Source organism: Cyanistes caeruleus, chromosome 6 (assembly GCF_971803275.1).
Source record: "Cyanistes caeruleus chromosome 6, bCyaCae1.hap1.1, whole genome shotgun sequence".
NCBI classification, from domain to species: Eukaryota; Metazoa; Chordata; class Aves; order Passeriformes; family Paridae; genus Cyanistes; species Cyanistes caeruleus.
This window is the reverse complement of record NC_141706.1, coordinates 21705595-21724553: the sequence shown is the minus strand read 5'-3', so window position 1 is coordinate 21724553 and position 18959 is coordinate 21705595. Positions and strand designations below refer to the sequence as shown.

The following is an 18959-nucleotide window of genomic DNA, read 5'->3' as shown; positions in this document are numbered from 1 at the left end:
CCCCAGCTTTGCCCATTGTCCTTACAGCACATGAGGATGTCTTGGCCGCTCTTGTCATGGGTCCCAGACGTGGCCAGCAGTGCAGAGCCTCCCAGCCTATCACCCACACAGGCTTGTGTTGGGTAAGTGGTTTGTGGAGGAGCTATCCTTTGCATCCATAACTTAATTAGCCTTTCTAGATAATTTAGCTTAATTAGCCTTTTCAGGACTGCCTGGGATGAAAAGCAGTGATTTCTGGGAGGTTTTCATTGCAGAGGGGGCTCAGCAGAGCTCCAGTGTGTTGCAAAGGCTCTAGAGATGAGCAATGCTACAAAGGCTGTGAACCCACCATGAGCAATGAGAAGTTCTTGGTTTCTGTTCCCACTCCCATCCTTGCCCCCCATCCCTCTGGAAATGTTAGGCATCTTCTAGTGATGGTGCCAACTCCCATACATGGTGGGGTGAGATTCAACAGCACATCTTTTGCTAGACTTGCTGTGAAAGGGCTAGAGAAGAGTCTGAGGCTCCTGGTCTGTAGGTTTTGTAATAAACACCAGTCAAAAACCACCTTTAGTTGTTTTGCTGGAAGATGACAAGCATGAGTTGCTGTAGGGATCCTTGTGGATGCACACAGCTGGTTCAGGACTGGTTTCTTCTCTAACCCATTTGTGCTCTACTTTGTCAAGGCTCCCTGTGTCGGAGATTTTCCACCAGACACACGAGCTGTGGCCAGGCTTGCGTGCTTGGCAGTGGAAACCAAGGTTTACATTTGGCCTTGAATCGCACCGAGAAAAATGGATTATTTAAAAAATAATATATGTGGATTTTCAAAAATAGAAGTACATGCATTTTTCTGTCTTGGAAATAAACTTACTTACAGTTAAGGACAATTTAATTATTTAGTCCCTTAAAGGAAAAAAAAGCCAAAAGGCTGAGTTTTACTTGTTCTAGATTTTCCTCTAATCACTGTCAGATCAACTCCTTCAATAATACTGGAATTATTTTTAAAATAGCAGTTTTAAGGCAAAACACTTTTTTAGTACTTTCCTTTCTGGCTTACACCATGCATCTGACAGTACAGGGTGGGTTTGTTGTTTTTTTTGTATTCTTCTTATTAATTCAATAATAATGAATTAGAATTCAATTTCTATTAAGAAAACAACATGTTATTTCATTGCATTTCCATTTAATTTCCATCTAATTGTAATTCATTCTACCTTGGTCATGACCAACCCCTGAGCTTCATTTACTCTGCAGACTAAAACTGGTTATGTCTTTAAAAATGCATTGGTAGCATCAGGTTATTTTGGTTCAGATCTATCCAAGTATAACTAATGTAGTTGTTTTCCTTTGTCCCCTCCCATTGGCTTTGCTGCCCTTGACCTGTCAAGGAGCCAGAGGTGGCTCCTTGCTCTTCAGAGCAAGCAAAGCTGTAGCTTAGACAGTTTTCCTTAGAAAACCTGCATCATGTTTGAAACTTGCTAAACCTCCAAGGGATCCTCCAGTGGGGTTTGTGCTCTTCTGGTGGGTGAAATCCCAGGGCACACAGACATGCCCAGAAGTGCTGTAGGCTGGGGCAGCAGAGGATGGGCCAGCACATTCCCGCCTGTCTCTCCTGTGCTGTGCCACCATTGTCCATCCCAGTCCTGGAGCTGTGCCATAGACTTCCTCCCGGCTTTTGCAGGTGTGCTGAATTTGAGCCTCCTTCCAGTGTTTCCTGGGTAGGCAAAGGAGAAGAAACCTGACTGTGGGATCTGTGTGGAGTGGATTTGGATACAAGTGTGTGCAAAGGACATTCTTTGGGGCTTTCCCCACCACCCCTCTATTTTTCTGACAGAAGGGTGCTCCTGGTTTCCTGCCTTGTTCTTGCAGATGAGGGCAGCATGTCCAGGCTTTCATCTCCCCGTGAGAGCTCTCCATGCTTTGTGACCCTGTTGCTCCATCTGGAAGTCATTAGCAGCTACAGAGCAGCAATGTTTTCCTTGGGAAAGGGGGTGGAGAGGAATGGAGGGGCTTCCCACTTGTCATCTTCCAGCAAACCCTCTCTTTTTCCAGTCCCCCTCTCTCACCCCACTTTGAAGAAAGCACTGCCAGCTCTGCTGGGCCAATTCCACCAGGCAGCTGGACAAAAATGTCTGGGAGACCCTGCTTTGCTGGCTGGCTCACACAGTCATCTTTTTCCTGCCTCAACCCTGCCCTGGAGGGACTTTCCACTCTCTGCCTGTATCTTTCCCCCCAAGCTGACAGGGAGAACATGACAGTCACTTCTTTGGCTACTGGGAAGGGTATTCTTCCACAGTGGGTGGTGTGGGGTAGGAGGGAGTCTCCCTGCCATTGTCTAATGGTCCCACCCTTCCCTGCAGCAGCAGTGGTGATGGGCTCAGTGAAGTTCAGCATCTCCAGGCCAGAAGCAGCAGCAGGGTGGCACTGAAGCCTCCTTCCTTTCCTCTGAGGCTTGGAGAACTCTTGGATGTGCACACTCTCTCTGCAGGAGCCTGTTGGGAGAGTAAACATCTCTCTTTTGTCTATTCTCAGCCCCCTTTTAAAGCCCACCCCATGGGGAGGGCAGGCACAGCTTGGAGAGCTGACTGGCCTTCCCAGGAAGCATGGTGTCATGTTGGAGGGGGGGATTTCTTACTTAATTTCTTTTTTGTCTTTTAGAAATATTGCCATGGTGACCTGGGGGCAGTGGCTGGCTTCCATTCAGTCTAATGAGTTAAGGAGGCTGGGAGAGGATTGAAATGAGGGGAGAAGTGTCCAGGAATGCCCATGCCTGGAGCTGCACAGCATCTCTGATGGGCATGCTGGGGCATGGCAGGAGAGCTAGCCAGGGCAGGCCTGCTCCCTGCTTGTTTTAGAGGGACGCTCCTGTGCTTGTTCCCTCTTTTATTTGTTTTTTCATCATGTCCTTTTTTTAAGACTGTTTATTTCTTCTTGGTTTCTTTATTTCTCAGCGGGGACTGGACATGGGTTTTACAACCCTGCAGGCACCAGCTATGCTGCTTTAATGCCAAAGCAAGTATTGACACTGAATACTGCCTTTTTTCTCCCTTCCCTGCTCTCAGAACTGAGCATCCTGCTTCCTACCTGCCCTGCAGGTAAAGGGCCCTCCATGAAGGCATCATCTGCTTGAGCTGGAAGCTAAGCTGGCCTCTTGGCTGTGTTTTTTACCTCTTTCCCACCGAGCATCAAATCAAGAGAAGTGCTCAATTACTTTCAGTTTCCTGGCTCTGATGTTTGGGGGCTTTCCTAAGGCTTTACAAGATCCCTGCAGCCCAAAGCAGCACATGCCCTGGTTGTACTGGGGAAAGAGGGATGGTGTTTGGTCCACTGCTGCCTCTTTCTCTGACCATTATGTCCTGATCATGATGCTCTTGAGGGAGGAGATGATACTATGGTTCCTGTGCTCCTGCTTTGAATTCAGATGAGGAGGTGAAGCTAAGAGTGGTTGATCTCTCTCCTAAAGCTTTCTGCTCTAAGGCTCTATCTCAAAGGGGATAGAGGACTCCAGGCAGTATTGACACCACTCCTCTGACTTCTCCAATTCCAAGATTCAGGTCCTGAGGCTCACAGCTTGCTTTGTGACTGGTTATGTGTGGCACTTGTAGCAATCTTTCTTGCTGCTGCTTTATCAGAGCACCGTGCCATAGGGTTAGAAATCACAGTGCAGTGCTGCTTAAGGATGTGGAGGTGCCCTGGTGCCATGAGCAGCTGTACATGTGTTTGCTCACTGTACCTGTTGCTGCAGCTCCAGCTGTTCCCAGGGTTATGTACTGCTGCTGTGTGAGGGGGCAGCATGGCTGTAGGCACTGCACACTGCAGTTCATACCTCTCTTGTTTTAATTTTTGTTTACAGCAAACAAAGCTGCTTGCTGTAAAACCCCAGAGAAAGGTGCAGTAAAAATGAGCTGGGAAGTGGCATGTGAAAGGCAGATGGAGCTTTGCTCATGCCAAATAATGCCAGTTCAGGTGGAGCCCTAAAGGAGCAAATACCATTTTAGTCAAGAGCTGCTCACCCAGGAGAGGATTTTAGGGGCTAATCAGTCTCTGGTGCTTACACAGAGGAGGGGGGAGGCTTGTGAGGAATCTCCTCTGACTTTGAGGAGCGTAATGTGCCATTCAGGATGGGGATGGCAGGTGCCTTGCTCACAGACACGGAGCCCAAAACCACACTAGGCGTCATCGTCCCTGTGTGCCAGGAATGAAAGCTAAGATGTGTCAGGCTGCTTTCTGGGAAAAGGGCTTGGTTGTTCCAGTCTGGGCTGTGACTGCTGTGAAATAGTCCCCCAGCCACCTGGCACCCAGTCTGAAAGCGGAGACCCCCCCACCAGCCCCTTGAGGGGAAGGATGGGTGTGGGAAAACAAACACCATTCAAAGCATGTGGTTGGGCCCTTGGATTGCCTTCCATTGCTTTCTCAGCCTTCAGCGTGCCATTTCTGTGGAGAAACACCGCTGGCATTCCTCGTACAAGATGCTATTGTTGCAGTAAGTATTTTGTGCCTGTTTTTAAATAAACTCTGGTGCAGAGTCCTGCTCTGCTGCCTCCCAGGAGAGGCTCTGGCCCTCGGTAACAAAAGGCAACTCCATAACAGCCGCTTGTTTGTGCCTGGGAATGAAGCTGGCCTTTATTCCAAAAACCTTCCAGGGTTATTTTGTGGTTTGTCGAGCTCAGGCCAGTTATCGCTGCCCTCTCCCCTGCCTGGCTGTGCATTCCTGCTGCTCCCACCGCACCGGTCGCATCCGCTGTGCTCCGGTCAGGAAGCTGCACGTGGCGCACGTCTTCTTCCCTCCCCTCCTTTCCTCCTTGCTGTTTCCTCACTTGATAGTGATGCTGGCTCTGATGAGGAGCTGGTGAAGTGAGAGCAGGGAGAGAAACGAGAAGCCAGGGCCTCACTTGACAGTCCAAGGTCTGCACAGCCTGCCTGGGGTGGGAGTTCAGCAGGTCAGGATTGGTTTTGTTTTATTGAAGCTGCCAGAAATCCCAGCAAGAAGCAATTACAGAGGTCACTGGAAAACTTCTCTGAAACAGTAAATGTCTGTGTTTCCTCTTAGTCTTCTCCATCAGTTGAGGGTCTCACTGGACTTTCATTTCCTAGTTTTCAGAGCAAAATTTTCCTAGTCACCTGTATTTTCCTGATAATATTAATATCAGAAAAACATATTTTGCAGTGAGAGCAATCATTCTCTGGAAAAACCTCCCCAGGGACACTACAATAGAGTCCCTATCGCTGGAGGTTTTCAAGATATAATTGGGCAGGGTTCTGCATAATCTCTTCTAAGGTTCCCAGTCTCACAAAAGTTGGACCAGGTGATCCTTTGAGGTCCCTTCAGCCTGGGCTGCTCTATGACTGTGATCTGCTGGCAATATTTGCTCACCCCAGAAGGTGCCTTCAGTGTTTATTTTGAAAAAACTGAGAACAAAACCTTCTGTCTGTGGTGACCTGTTTGTTGGGGTCCCAGCATCATGCTGCTTGATCTTCACATGTGCTGCATCTGCTTGTTACCCATATACTGGGGTGGTTAGAATGAAGAGTGACTTGTCAGACCTGGGAATGACTTGCCTCTAGCACAGCTTTGTCTTCTCTCTACTGTCCTAATTGGAGAAGAAGTCAGAAACTGTTGCACTCAAGGATGAGGAAAGTTGATTTTCTGACTTGTGATGAAACCTGTTGAACTACCCAGTGTTTAAAATATAAAAATCTGCCATGGTTTGGGTTGAAAACCCAAGCCAGAGGCTTCACTGGTACAAGCTGGAGTGGCAAGGGCTGGTTCTAGGCCATTAGCAGCTTCTGGGGACTGTAAGCAGGCCATTTTTTGGGACACCACTACTGATATGTTGTTCTTCGTGAGACAGCAGTTATGCAGCGTCTGACAGTCTCCCTCAGTCTCTCTGGGGCTTGGCAGGCATCCAGCAGACAGCCTTCATTGTACAGGGTTCATTAATGCCTTCCCACCACCTCCAAGCCCTTTGGGGCCCCTCTGTCCTGCACAGAGCCCAGCCCACTGTTTGCCATGCTGTCTCCCTGCCCAGCTGCTACAGCTGCTCCACCTCTTGTTATCTCCAGCATTTGGGCCAAAAGTACCTCCTTCCACTTCAGGCAGGCCTACAGAACTTAATCTGCTGGCCTGTTCTTCCCAAGAAACTCTCCTGGCAGGTTTATTTTGCCTGTTTCTCCCTTTCTTTGCACACCTTCGCATAGGGAGGTTTCTCATCCTCACTTTCATGGCTCCTGGGCGCTGCTGAAGCCCCTTCAGAGCACATCAGGAGGTTCACCTCGCACATCCGGCCCCCGTTGCTGACAGTGTTGCCGCAAGGATGTTGGTGTCTCCGGCCACAGCTCCCGTCAGGTTTTGTGAAGAGGGGCTTCCTGCGGGGTCAGCGTGCTCCATTGTGGCACTTCCCCTGCAGCTGGCTTCCTCCCTTCTGCCTAAAAATAGAGTGAGCTCGGTGCTGCTGAGAAACACCGGAGAGTTCCAGCGCCAGAGTCGCTGGGGCGGCGTTTCCGTCACCGCCGCTCGCCAAGTCAGCCCTCACATTGGCGCTTGTGCTTGTGTGAGCTCTGCTTCAAAGAGGGAAGAAACGGGAGCCGAAGTCCAGCCTTTCCCGAGTCTGAAGGATCTGTAAGGGAACGTTGAACAAGTGGAGACTGTTACTGTATTTCTGGTGTTTAAGAGAAGGGTTTACTTGACTTGACTCTGCTCTCAGTGCATGCCCTTTAGACTTTGCACTTTAATTATCAGCAGATTGTTTAAAAGCTACAGAGATAAGAAAGACCTTAAACATCATGAGCATGTACAAACAGTTTTAATCTGGAGCTCTGTTTATATGTTAGGGCTGTTCTTAAAGGAGAGCTGACAGTCTGATTAATAACTATAAAATATTTTTGCTCATAGCAGAAGAAAACATTTCATTGAAGGGATGTGTCTCCCAACCACTAGTAAGATTCACTGTGTTGCTGTTACCTCAGGGATGCCCCATGTTCTTTTATCCTCATCATGATTCTTTTTTTTTCTTCACTGTCTATTAGAAATAGTGACTGCAGTCTTACCTGATTTGTAATTTTTTGCATGTATCAAATTGATTTTGAATAGGAAATAAGATTCACTTAGACGGTAGTAGAACCATGATACTTGAGAATATTAGTTAACCAAAAATGCACTAAATATAAGGGAGACCAGTGGAAAGCCGTGTCAAATTTAACTGAGCTGGAAGTGTTTGGCTGAGTAATCACCATGGCTTCACCAGTCTCGTGGTTGGTGAGACCATGGTGATTACTCACAGCAGCAGACTTGAGCCTTGAGCTAAGCTCTTGTTTCCTGAATGAATAAACTTTTATCCCTCTGTTTTCTGAACCACTCCCGATGCCTCATTTCAAGCTTTGAACTAGTTATGGTGCAAATTGTGCAAATTCAGTAAGTTAAAAGTAAAAAACGTTTTATTCTCTGTGGAAGAACCTATAACAAAAAAAGCACCAGATTTTAAGTGAGATGCTTAAGCAGTACTTTCCCCTTGGTTTGTGGTTCATCTGCCTTTAAAATGTTAGCCAGATAAATATTTGTATGATGTTTAGTATAAATAAACCATGTGCCTTACTGTTTATTTTACAAGATATGCTAACTAATCATTTTTATCTCTGCTTAAATATTTAAAACAGCATGCCAGGGTAACTCCGCACTACAGCTCTGAGGATGCTGTAGAACCCTTGTCTTGCCTCCTACATCCTCTGCCTAGTGCTACTCCAGCGTTTCCTCTCATTTTGGAGGTGATGGAGTTATTAAAGTTCCAGTGTTGGCAGCTTCAAACACTTTGAGACCCAGCTCGTGAACATTGTGTTCTACTGTGTCTGCTGCCACCTCTACTCACACCTCCTCAGCCTTAATTCTGCACACCCATAATTATCCTCCCCAGGAGCCAGAATGTCCAGCCAGGCACGAGGGTGCTGCTGGACAAAGCTGTGCAGTAACACGTCCGCCTCTCACTTTGCCTTGCAGGAATCTACATCCTGATCGCAGTCGGAGCTGTCATGATGTTTGTGGGATTCCTGGGATGCTACGGCGCTATTCAGGAGTCTCAGTGTCTTCTGGGAACGGTAGGAGGCACAAAGCTTTGGAAATCACTTGGCACCCTGATTTCCCTGCTGGATGGCACGTGGCTGTGCTTCCCTTGCTGGGGTCTTTTCCAACAAGCGGGGCTGGGAGGATGTGTGAGCACGTAGGTGGGAACGAGGTGACCTTTGCAAGGAGCAAGGCAGTGCTGTGTGGCTGAGGGCATCTCTGCCCAGCCTGTGGAGCTCTGGCTGAGCTGGCAGGCGTGCTGCAGTGTCCTGTGTGTGCCTGGCTGCAGGGCAGAAGGGGTGAGATCAGCAGGATTCTTAGAGACTCTCTGTTATATGTGAATCTCCACCTTGCTTTTATCCCCTTATGGTCTGGCTGTCTTACCAAGCACCCACTGAACCCTCTTTCTTACCTGGTGTGCCCTACAGCATCCCTTCTCACTCTGTTTCAAGGGTGCCTGTAGCAATTCTAGTTCTTTTAAGGAATCATCTACTATTTTTATCTGTTTGGACAAGGAAACAGCAAAGACTTTCCATAATTTCTTTGTGAGAACATCTAGGTACATCCTGGAAAATCCATTACTGGAGTGCTACAGGCGTCCTTGATGTGAGGCAGCAGCTCAGAATTCCTGGCACAGGATGAGCTTAATTGGATAAACTGTAGCCACACCAAAAGCCTTCACCTTGGGAGCAAGGGAGACCCATTTATTTAAAGCAAGTTCTCACATGTGGTTCAGTTTAAACTAGATGCATAAAAAGTAAAACTGGAAAGGTAAAACATATTTTTTTAATTTTTTTTTATTTTTAATTTAAATGACTTTCCAGCACTTGGCTTCATTGGGCTGAAGGAATCTTGGTGGCAGTGTAGCAACTCATGGGTGTGGGCTCAGCTGGGACAGAGGGAAATGGAGCTGCTTTCCCTCACTCTTGCAGATGACTTCACTTCTGGCTGCTGCTGATTCCCAGTAATAAGGGGATGCTTTTCCCCAGTGTTGATAAAGCACTTCCGAATGTAGTGGATGGGAGCTCCAGCAGGAGTTTGCAGGCATTATGGTAATACAGGGAGCCTGCACACAGAACTGACAGGGGTTGTTGGAGCACAGTTTGGCAGCTTTGGATTTTATTTTGTTTTGTTAGTGCAGGTGATTACCGACCCTGAACTACCCCTCACTCCCTCCTGAAGCTAGAGGATTAGAAGGGCAGATGGTACAACGTACCTGAGGTCCGACAGGGAAACCGGCTGCTCTGGCTGAAATTAGCAGCTCTAGCTGCTGTGCACTGCCTGTGTTTGCTCACACCTTGGCTTGCCAAGAAAAGTCTGGAGATGCCCCATGAAGGCACTTTCTGCTGGCCAAGGCTCCCACTGTGTTCCAAGGACATTTCCAGGAAGCATCCTCACAGTGTTTTAGGGAAGCAGCCATGCTCTTTCCTCCACCTAGCTGAGGGGGTGACTCTGGGCTTACTGCAAAAAAGAAAAGTACCAGGTACCTCCATGCTGTTAAAATCCTGTGCCAAAGGTGGCATGGAAGCTGAGCAGCAAGACCTAAGGAAGACAGGAGAGAGACACTTGGCATGGAGAAGGCTCTGCTCCCTGGAAAGGGGCTGGGACACAGCCAGCTGCCTGGCCCAGAACACTGCTATGTTCCCATAGCATCATACTGCATCTCCTGGTGGTCTGCAGCCAACTTACAGAAGAACTGAATCTGCAGGAAGTAGTACCTCCAAATCTGGGATAAATGAACCATCCTTCACTGAAGGGTAATCACTGTAGTAGTGAGCCCTAGAGCTTAACCAGGCTTACAGTGGCACTGCACCCACAGTTTAGCAAGATGAGTCCCTGGGAGGGATTTGGAACCTAGTCCTTCAAAGGTGTTCCTACAAAATTAGGGATAGATAGATATTCACATAGGAGTTGAATGTTCAGGGACTGAACAAAGATGTTGGAAGTCCTTTCCTACTATCAGGTTAACAGTCTTGTTTCTATTTTGCTGATAACCCTTTACTTCTGCATGCGAGAGCCAGGTCATGGCATCATTCTGTAAACTCCTGTTTCCTCTGTTGTTGGAGAAAATGCCCTGGAATATATTTTGAACAGAGACTGTTCAAGAGCCAGAGGCTGTTTTCCTACCCTATACTGTAATTTTGTCTTTCCTTGACTGCATTCACCTCTTTTGCTTCTTGACTTCCATTGCAACTTCTCCCACTTTGGGGCTTTTCCCAGGAAGAAGTCACTGAGTGATGCTGTCACAGAGGTGGTGTTGGCCACATATGGGCCATGCCTCTCTGTGCCTTCTCATGTGACCCTGATGTGAGAGTTTACAGCTTCCCACTCCCAGTCCAACTGACCAACCATCACAATGCGTTCCCGCGATCTGAACAAAACGGGGGGGATGGCAGGGAGGACTGCTGGGAGGACTGCTGGAATTGCACAAACAGGGTGGGACTGTGGGAAAACGTCAGGGTTAGTATTTATGCAAAAAACTGCGGTAGTCTTGCAGGGCTGTGGATGCCAGAGAGCTGGCCATAAATCATACCCTGACACCCCCAGCTCCTCAGCAGCTGAAATGTGCTTTTAACCCTGCACTGGCAATTCCAGTCCTCAGAGCATTTGTGGAAGAGTAGAAACCTTGTCTGGATGATCCTGCTGGTGCATGAAGCAAAGCAGTGTGTCTTGTGGTACACAGGGCATCTCCATCCCTGCCAGTCCCTTTTTAGGAAAAGTTTTGCCAATCCCTCAACAATCTGGACATGGGGTGATGTGTGATGAGTTACAGGAAAATGTGTTTGGGCTCAGTGCATGTATGAGAGAGAAGATGGTTTGAAATCAGATGACACCTTGCTCTGATTTTTCAGTGGAAGTGCTGCTCTACACCTCTCCCCACCTAATTGCTGCAGATGTGTTAAGGATTCCTCTCTTGATTTGTCTTTGCAGTTCTTCACTTGCCTGGTGATCCTGTTTGCCTGTGAAGTTGCAGCTGGAATTTGGGGTTTTGTCAACAAAGACCAAGTAAGATCTAAAACCTGTGTTTGTGGGCCTGGGGCGCTGGGGCAGAACCACAGAATATCCCAGCATGAGCTGTTCTGCTCACAAACTTCTCCCAGACTGAGTAATGGGGCTTGGATTAGCGATGTGACCTGGGCAGGCCACCTCTCTCCTCTTGGCCAGGCTGACAACTTTAAATGTGAGCACTTGACAGTAGCAGCTGCCCCTTAGGGTATGTAGTTTGATGTCTCTAATAAAAATAGCCTGTCTCGCTTGGGTCTCCTCCGTGCTGCCATGCTGTCAGTCAGAGGGAGTCGATTCATGCATGAAGTTGTGAAGGAAAGCCATCTGCACATCCTCAGTGCCAGGGAACAAAGAGTGAACCCAGCCGTAGTGCCAACGGGTGGGAATACCAAACAGGGAGAGCCTGCATTAACAGGATTGCTTGGTGCTTCCTGCTCTTCTCCAGTATCATATAACCTGTTTCAGGCCATTTGTCTGCCAGCACTGGGTTTGCTGTGATCCATATGCTGTGCATACATGTGGGGTACAAGTCCTGTTATCTGTCCCAGGTTAGGGACAGATCTTATCCCAGATGAGGTTTCCTGGCTGGAGGAGCTGATCTGAAGGGTAGAAGTGAAAACTGCAGTTTTTCACCTTCTGTTTCTGCTCACCTTCCCTTCACTACGGTCACATGTGCTCACACACAGAGATTTGGTCTCGAAACGTAGATCTGCCCGTGTACGGGAACCACAGCTTGCTGCAGCAAGCAGCGGGCTGGGTGCTGATCACGGGCCTCGGGGGTTTGGAGGAGAGAAGGGGACTGCTTGTTCTCAAAGCCAAGGTTAGACTCTCTGGCAGAGTAGGAAATGTGTTTACTTTCCTAAGAGACGTTACCAGCTGTACAGGTAGGTGCTGGCCTGCACAGCTGTCGCATGCATGTGGGCGGCGGCTCGCAGGCTCAGCCGAATGGGAGCACCCCTGTAGTCATTCAGGAGAGAGCATGACTTCACTGGAATAAACTCTTCTGTGGCTAAACATATTATTATGCAGGCAGGGTGCTGTTTCCTAGCAACTTTAGAGAACTAATTAACCTTTGCAGAGGGACTGTGCCTCCTGCAGATGTTAGTTTGTGAATCCTGAAGACTCCAAGATGTGCAACTGCAACCGACAGCAAAAAAAAAGTGAAGGCTGAGTAAGGAGGGACCCCACAGCTGTTGTATCCCATCCTGGGGAGAAAACATTTGGCCACCAGAGCATAAAGTTGGGAAATGTAGGATTTCCCAATACAGAAGTGATGACCTCAGCCCCTAAAATTAATTTTGCAGTTTAAAAGGAAGGGTGGCAGTCTGTTGGCATCATCTAGTTTTGCAGCCTTGATGATGAATGGGCTATTTTGAAGTCCCTGCTCTCAAGGCAGGCTTGCTTCTCCCTGCCTTGGTTGGGAGCAGTACAGGCTGGGAAGGAAGCACTGAATGATCCCAGACACTGAGAGATGCTTCCAGAAGGGACACTTTTTCACAAAGCTGAAGGAAGGCTCTGCCTCAGCCTGCCTTCTTGGAGATGCTGTAGATTCAGAATGGGGAGGCAATAAATAGGATTTTAATTTTTTTTTTTAATTTTTATATACCAGCGTGAAATGGTTTGATTGGAAAATATCATCCTCCAAAGCAAACTTTTTTGAGAAGCGATGAAGGAATTCTGGGATAATTGATTGAAATCATGCATCATATTGCTGCACTTTCTTTTTTCGTATGCTAATCCAGCCTGTGCTGCCAAGAGCAGATGTTCTAGAAAGCATTTTCCCTTTCTTGCTTTTATGTTTTTCTTTTGCTTCTCTTGCATGGCCTTCTTTCATCTCTCTCTCTCAAATTACTGAAGGGTGTTAGAGGAGAAGTCACAAGGCCAGTTCCCCTAAAAGTTAGGAGATTTTTGCACTGGGGATCAGGCCCTCACGGGTGGCTGCAGTTCATCAGCCAGGTGCAGGGTTAGAGTCTGGATAAGATGTCTCACATAATTACTCACAGGACAGTGATGTCTGCAGGGACCCAGCCAGGGATTTATATCCATCTAAATGCATCTAAGCTTCCTGACCCAAGTGAGCTGTCTCACAAGGCTTTAGTGTGCAGTCCCTCCCAAATTCCTGCCATCCCCTCAGAGCCGTTCAGTAAGCCGAGGTGCCCATATTTGCAGACAGCCTTGTCTGTGCACCCCACCTCCTTCTGACTTTTCCAGCGTCTCCAGCCTCTGCAGCCTCAGTGGGAAAAGTGTTGCCTGCCTGCTTTGTCTATGTGTGGTTCAAAATGAGCTGTTTCTGCATTTCTGAGCCCAGCAGCACATCCATGTGGGCTGAAAGCTATCTCAACTTGTGGGTCACCCTCCAGGCCTTGGCTGTCTTTAGCTCCTAGACAGAGCCTGTGGAGCCCTTGGATAGTGCTGGCTGGAATCTGCTGGCTGGTGGATGGGCTTCTTAATATTTGTGACAGCTGGAAGGGCTGGAGCCCTATGAAAGACAGGCCTTTTTTCATGTGCAGACAAATGGAGTCCAAATCTATTCAATAACTGCTCATCTTACTCTAAGTGCCATTAGAGGGAACTTGTCCTTCAGGCACGTCTGCTGGATAGGTTTCCTCTTCCTCCTCCTCCTCCTCTTCCGGCTGAAAGGGAGTTTTTCCCATGTTTTTCCTAGATAGCCAAAGATGTGAAGCAGTTCTACGATCAAGCGTTTCAACAAGCGCTCATGGGAGAATCAGATGCAAGCAATGCCAAAGCTGTAGTGAAGACCTTCCACGAAACGGTAAGATGGTGGTGGTTGTGCTGGAGAATTAGTAATGGAGGTCAGGAAAATGGATGGGAAAGTGCAGGTCTGAGCCTATCAAGTTTGCTGTTCTTACATGTTAAGAAGCAGAGTTGTGCTCGTCACTATTCTCTCCATCACAAGGTGCTGGGAAGTCTGGACAAAACTCTGATTAAGTTGTCTTTCATGTACCTCAGCACCCCTGATTTAACTAAAATTTGATGGAAGAAGAATGTCGCTCTGAGGAATTAATTGTGATATTCCCCCTCCAAGATGCCTCCTCGATCTTGGGTGGCTTCAAGAATATGTAATGGTAGGGAGAGCCTTGCATAAGTGTTTGCTGTCTGCTAATGTTGGCTTTCCATTGTTTCTTTTTTCCTCTCCCCATGTAGCTGGACTGCTGTGGTTCTGATATTGTAACAGCGACTTTCACTCCTGTGTGGAAGGATGACCTCTGCCGAAAGGACTCCCTGAAAAGCTATTTTGAGGTAGGCACAGCTGCTCTTCAGTCAGCACAGCTGCTTCAGAAAACCTTGGCTGCCAAGGAAATTTGGGGATTTATTGGGAAATAGATAAAGGATAGAGATTTCATTTATTTGAGGATGGTGTAGAAGGATGTTAAAGGTTCCCATTTGGTTTTTTCTTTGCTGTTCCTGCTTGAGGGGACTGACAGATGCAAAGGGGTGAAATCTGGTTGGAAGTCTTGGAGCCAGGACTTGGGGAACATAAGTGGGACCAGGGAGATGCTGACCTGCCTTTCTTAGTGCTGGGGGTGGGTGAGGGGGAAGCAGACTGTCTGACTGGTGTGCTTCTCTGCCTCAGAACACAAACTGCCACAAAAAAATAGATGAGCTCTTCTCCGGGAAGCTCTACCTGATTGGTATCGCTGCCGTCGTGGTTGCTGTGATCATGGTAAGTGTGACAGCCTGGTGGGACAGGGAAAAGCCTCCTCAGAGCACCCTGGTCCTCTTCCAGCTGGGCTGGATGTGTCCTTCTCTGGATGCCCCTGCAACTCTGCATGCAGCACCAGCCCTATGCACCACAGAACTCTGGAACATGGCGAGACCAAGGGCTTCATCATCCCCCTGGGGAGTCGGGATGTGAGGGGAGTCACCTGGCATGCTCAGTAGAGCAGGAGCACCTGCAAGCCTGGCTGAAAGAGTAGAGCACCACTGAAACCTCCTCCAAAGCCACTCATTCTGCAGACTGCCATGTTTTGTTGCTGGCATTTGCAGTGGGAAGGGATTTGCTTATTTTGCTATGTTGGGTTTGCTCCCTAGTTAGGGCTGGATGCTGTGGGGGTGTAACATGGCATCTGTGCAAAGGCTGAGCTGTAGTGCTGGAGGAATCTCAAGGCATTTGCTGTGTAGCTGACAGCCAAAAAGCTTGTCAGGTACCACCACTGCTGCCAGTGAGAGATGGGAGGACTGCCTTATCTCAAACTGGCCAACTCCATATGAAAACAGCAACAAAGATGTAGCATCCCTGCCCTTACCTTTGGCATGAGAGTGTTAATGTGGAGTGGGGGAGCTCCTGCATCGTACTGGTTGTTGCCTCACTGGTGCTCCTGTGTCTCTCAACAGATCTTTGAGATGATCCTGAGCATGGTGCTGTGCTGTGGCATAAGGAACAGCTCCGTCTACTGAGCCGTGAGAGCCAGGCAGGGGAAGGGGGGAGCAGGGCAGACGGCGCTAGAGGGGACCCCAAGTGCCACCGAGTGACCAGGAGACATTTGAACAACAGACAAAGAAAATTATGTATATAAATGCTTCCAATATTACCATACAGTACTTATCATTTTTATTTTGAAGTACTTTTTTTTTTTTTAAATAAATAAAACTTTCCCGTATCTTTGTGGCTGAGTTAGTTACACATCAGTTTTGTGTGATGGGAAAGCTGCTGTAGCAGGAGATCAAGTCCTTCCTCCCCATTCCCCACCCCCAGTAACTCAGAAGTAACATTGGTGAAAGATGTGCGGAGGAGAAGGGTGCTGCCTGGTCTCAGAAAATTTTGCCTTGGTTTTACCAACTTTTTTAATTGGATGTTGAAGCAGCATTTAGTATTTTTGTTAATTTGTACTTATCTTTTCCAACCATCACCCCAGCTCCCTGGTGTTTCCAAGCTGTCTGTAGGGAAGCTTGCCTGACTGTCCAAAGCCTAGGAGAGAGGAGGGGAAAGAATACAGCCTCCATCACCTGGGTGCAATGTATCCCAGGGGAAACACAGGCATTATTCCTCTCCAGCCTGTTTCCATTGGTAGGTCAATCCTTAACAGAAGTCATGCTGGAACTTTTTTACTCTCTAATGTAAAAATGTTTTTTGGTTTTGTGATTATATTTTTTTTTATTTTTTTTTTTCCTTAGGGCAATTTATATATTGTCTCAGTTCCATTGATTCATTGCATTAAGAGGTCAGTGGCTGGGGGTGAATTTTAGTCCCAGTTCTTCAAATATAACAAACTGAAAATTAAATTACTTTTTTAATGTACTTCAGTGTTTCATTATAGACATATGTTTCAAGGAGAATCTAGTTCTATACCAAGTTTCCACTGTTAAGCTAATGCTCACATAGAAATAATATTGGAAAAAGAAGAAATTGTAAAAAATAAGTCTTTGACTTTAGAAATCCTGCTTTTATGTACTGCAGGATGATGCTTGGGTGTTCCCAGCCATATGCGTATATGCTTAAAATTTCATCTTTGTATCACTCTCTTGTTCAGTGAAGTTATTCTTAATTATAGCATATTGTCACACACTGTAATATTGCTGAGAAATTGTCCTAATCTGATTATGAAATAAAAAAGGCTATTTTTAAGACCTTCCAGTTATATTAACAGCAGATCAGCTTATAAAATCAAGGTAATTTAGCATGTTAGATCGCACCAGTTGAAACACATTCTTGTGATCTGGTAACTTTGGTTATCACTTTGATGTCTGTGGCTTATTTTAAATGCCACTCTGTCACCATGTAGATAAAGGGGGAGAGTGACCCAGGAGCTATGTAATAAAACCAGAGTGTCACTAAAAAGATGATCTATATGTATAGTTCTATAGATATATATTTTTAAGCAAAGCCTTTTCCTTAGCCGTATGGGCACTTGAGCTGGAAATTATAGTATCTTTTGCCACCTTGAAGCAGGTAAGGGGAGGAGTTTAAATTAGTGATCATTTTCCCCACTTCAGGAGTATTTTTGTTTCTTATACTCTTCCACTTTGTCACAACGAAGAGCTTCAGATCTGATAGGGAGGGAGACCTGTGATCATCAATCATTTTAAACTAGTACCTTGTCCACTGCAGGTGGCTGTCACAGCTGTTGCCACTACAGAATAGAAGATTCCTGCACTGGGGCAAATTGATCCATTCACAAGTTTTTCTTTCCTTCTACTCCCCCCTTTCCTCTTCCTGCCTTTTAGTATATAGGGCCTTTAAAAAGTATATAGATAAATATATATAGATATATATATATATATATATCAAGTTGTGCTGGGTAAAGAGGAGGAAGTGCTTCAACAGATCTTCATATTGAGGGGTTGGACAAGAAAAGATTCAGCCTTAGAAATAGCCTTAAAGCAACACTGCCCTGAATGTCCACGTTGTGCACATTGAGAATGAGATGAGGTTTTACAGTAGGTAACCCCTTCCCCTGCTCCCCAGTGTAGCTCCTTCAGGTCATCTACTCTGTTATGTGGCCATATGTATATGCATCATCCAAGCATGTGCGTTTACATCTGTGTGCATCAGGATTGTCAGCATACAGAATGGATGTGTAACTTGCCACCTTTTTTGTTGACTGTTGGTAAATGTGTATAAATATGCCATTAAGCATTTCAGTTCTGTTTTCTTTTCCTTATACTGTATTTTTGATATTGTTCAGTATTCAGTTGATGCTGTGTACATAGCTGGAGCTCTGTTTGAAGACAGACTGGGTCTCGATGCAGGTCAGGTGTGTCCTCAGACACTGTACTTTAAGGGTTTGAGTTGTCCCACGCAGGAGAAACTGGGACTTGGAGAGGGAATCTGAGAGCTGTGAGAGGAGGAAGAGCAGTAAGTTTGCTCAGACAGTGTCCCACAGGGGTTGCAATTCACCCTGTGGCTCATTTCAGAGGTGGCTTGCCATTGTGGAGAGTTCCAGAGGCAGCTTCCTGGGCCATCTCCTGTTTCTGTGGCTGCTGCAGGAAAGGTGCTCAAGGCAAGGAACAGCTAGGGAAGGGTTGTGAGAGCAGGGACAGAAAAATGTTTGCAGAGGGGACAATGCTTTCTTTAGTTATCAGCTGCGTCCCCACACTTGATGGAATGATCCTCAGCTGGAGGAGTCAACCCTCAGAGAACAGGGACAGAGAGGAACCATCATGCTTAAGAACAAGGAAGTAGTTGAGAAACCCTCTCTGAAAAAAATTACCCACTTGGGTCTCCTGTGAAGCTGGACCTGAGTTAACACAAACTAGAACGGGAGTGGTGAAGGGCTGAGGGGACTCTCCCCATTGCAAGCCCTCGGGATCCAAAAGCCACAGAGTTCTTCTGCCAGTTGGTCAGTCCCAAAGCTGGCTGAGGTGAAGGGGGGAAAACCCACTAGGCAGAAACCCTGCTCTGCCCCAGCACCTTTCCTGCATACCTGTGCCTCTGTGCATGCAACATGGCACTCTGTGCTGCTCCTCTCCATGTCCCAGGGAAGAAAAGGATGGAATTGCAGGCTGTAAATACAAACCCCTCCCTCTCCATGGAAGCATCCCTCCTGGAGCTAGTGGCAGCTGAGAAAATGGTCGTGAGCTGAGGTGGGAATGAGGAGTGTCAACTGTCCAGGTCTGAGTTCAAAGACCGCATCGAAAGGTCAAACAGAGCCGCTTACAGCTTAACTGAATGCTTGGGATTTTTTCATACTGTGGAGCATGCCACAAAGCAGTGTGTTTAACTTCTTTCTGCCTTTTTTTTTTAAAAGAAATGAAACAAAAATCAATTTAATAAACATTTCTCATAGTGTGCATAGTGTGATGAACTGCTGCAATTTTACAACCAGTTAACCTTAACACCAGGATGCTTTGTGAACCAGGCTTCAACAGCACGGGTTTTTACAGCCTCTGGGAGGGGGGCCTGCAGACAGGCTGAGTATGCATCCAGGCTGGTGCTGAGGGAAGGCAGAAAGGTTGC

General features: G+C 47.1%; 1 protein-coding gene across 1 annotated transcript in view; it reads left to right on the top strand.

Annotated features, from left to right (window-relative positions):
• CD81 (CD81 molecule) overlaps positions 1 to 18793 on the top strand; it is a 32984-nt gene extending 14191 nt beyond the window's left edge. The window contains exons 3-8 of the mRNA XM_023929015.2: positions 7973 to 8070; positions 10967 to 11041; positions 13707 to 13814; positions 14207 to 14302; positions 14637 to 14726; positions 15398 to 18793. Of these exons, the coding sequence (XP_023784783.1) occupies positions 7973 to 8070; positions 10967 to 11041; positions 13707 to 13814; positions 14207 to 14302; positions 14637 to 14726; positions 15398 to 15460 (530 nt within the window). The 3' untranslated portion in view covers positions 15461 to 18793. The remainder of the gene's footprint in view (positions 1 to 7972; positions 8071 to 10966; positions 11042 to 13706; positions 13815 to 14206; positions 14303 to 14636; positions 14727 to 15397) is intronic.
• Positions 18794 to 18959: the final 166 nt, after the last annotated feature.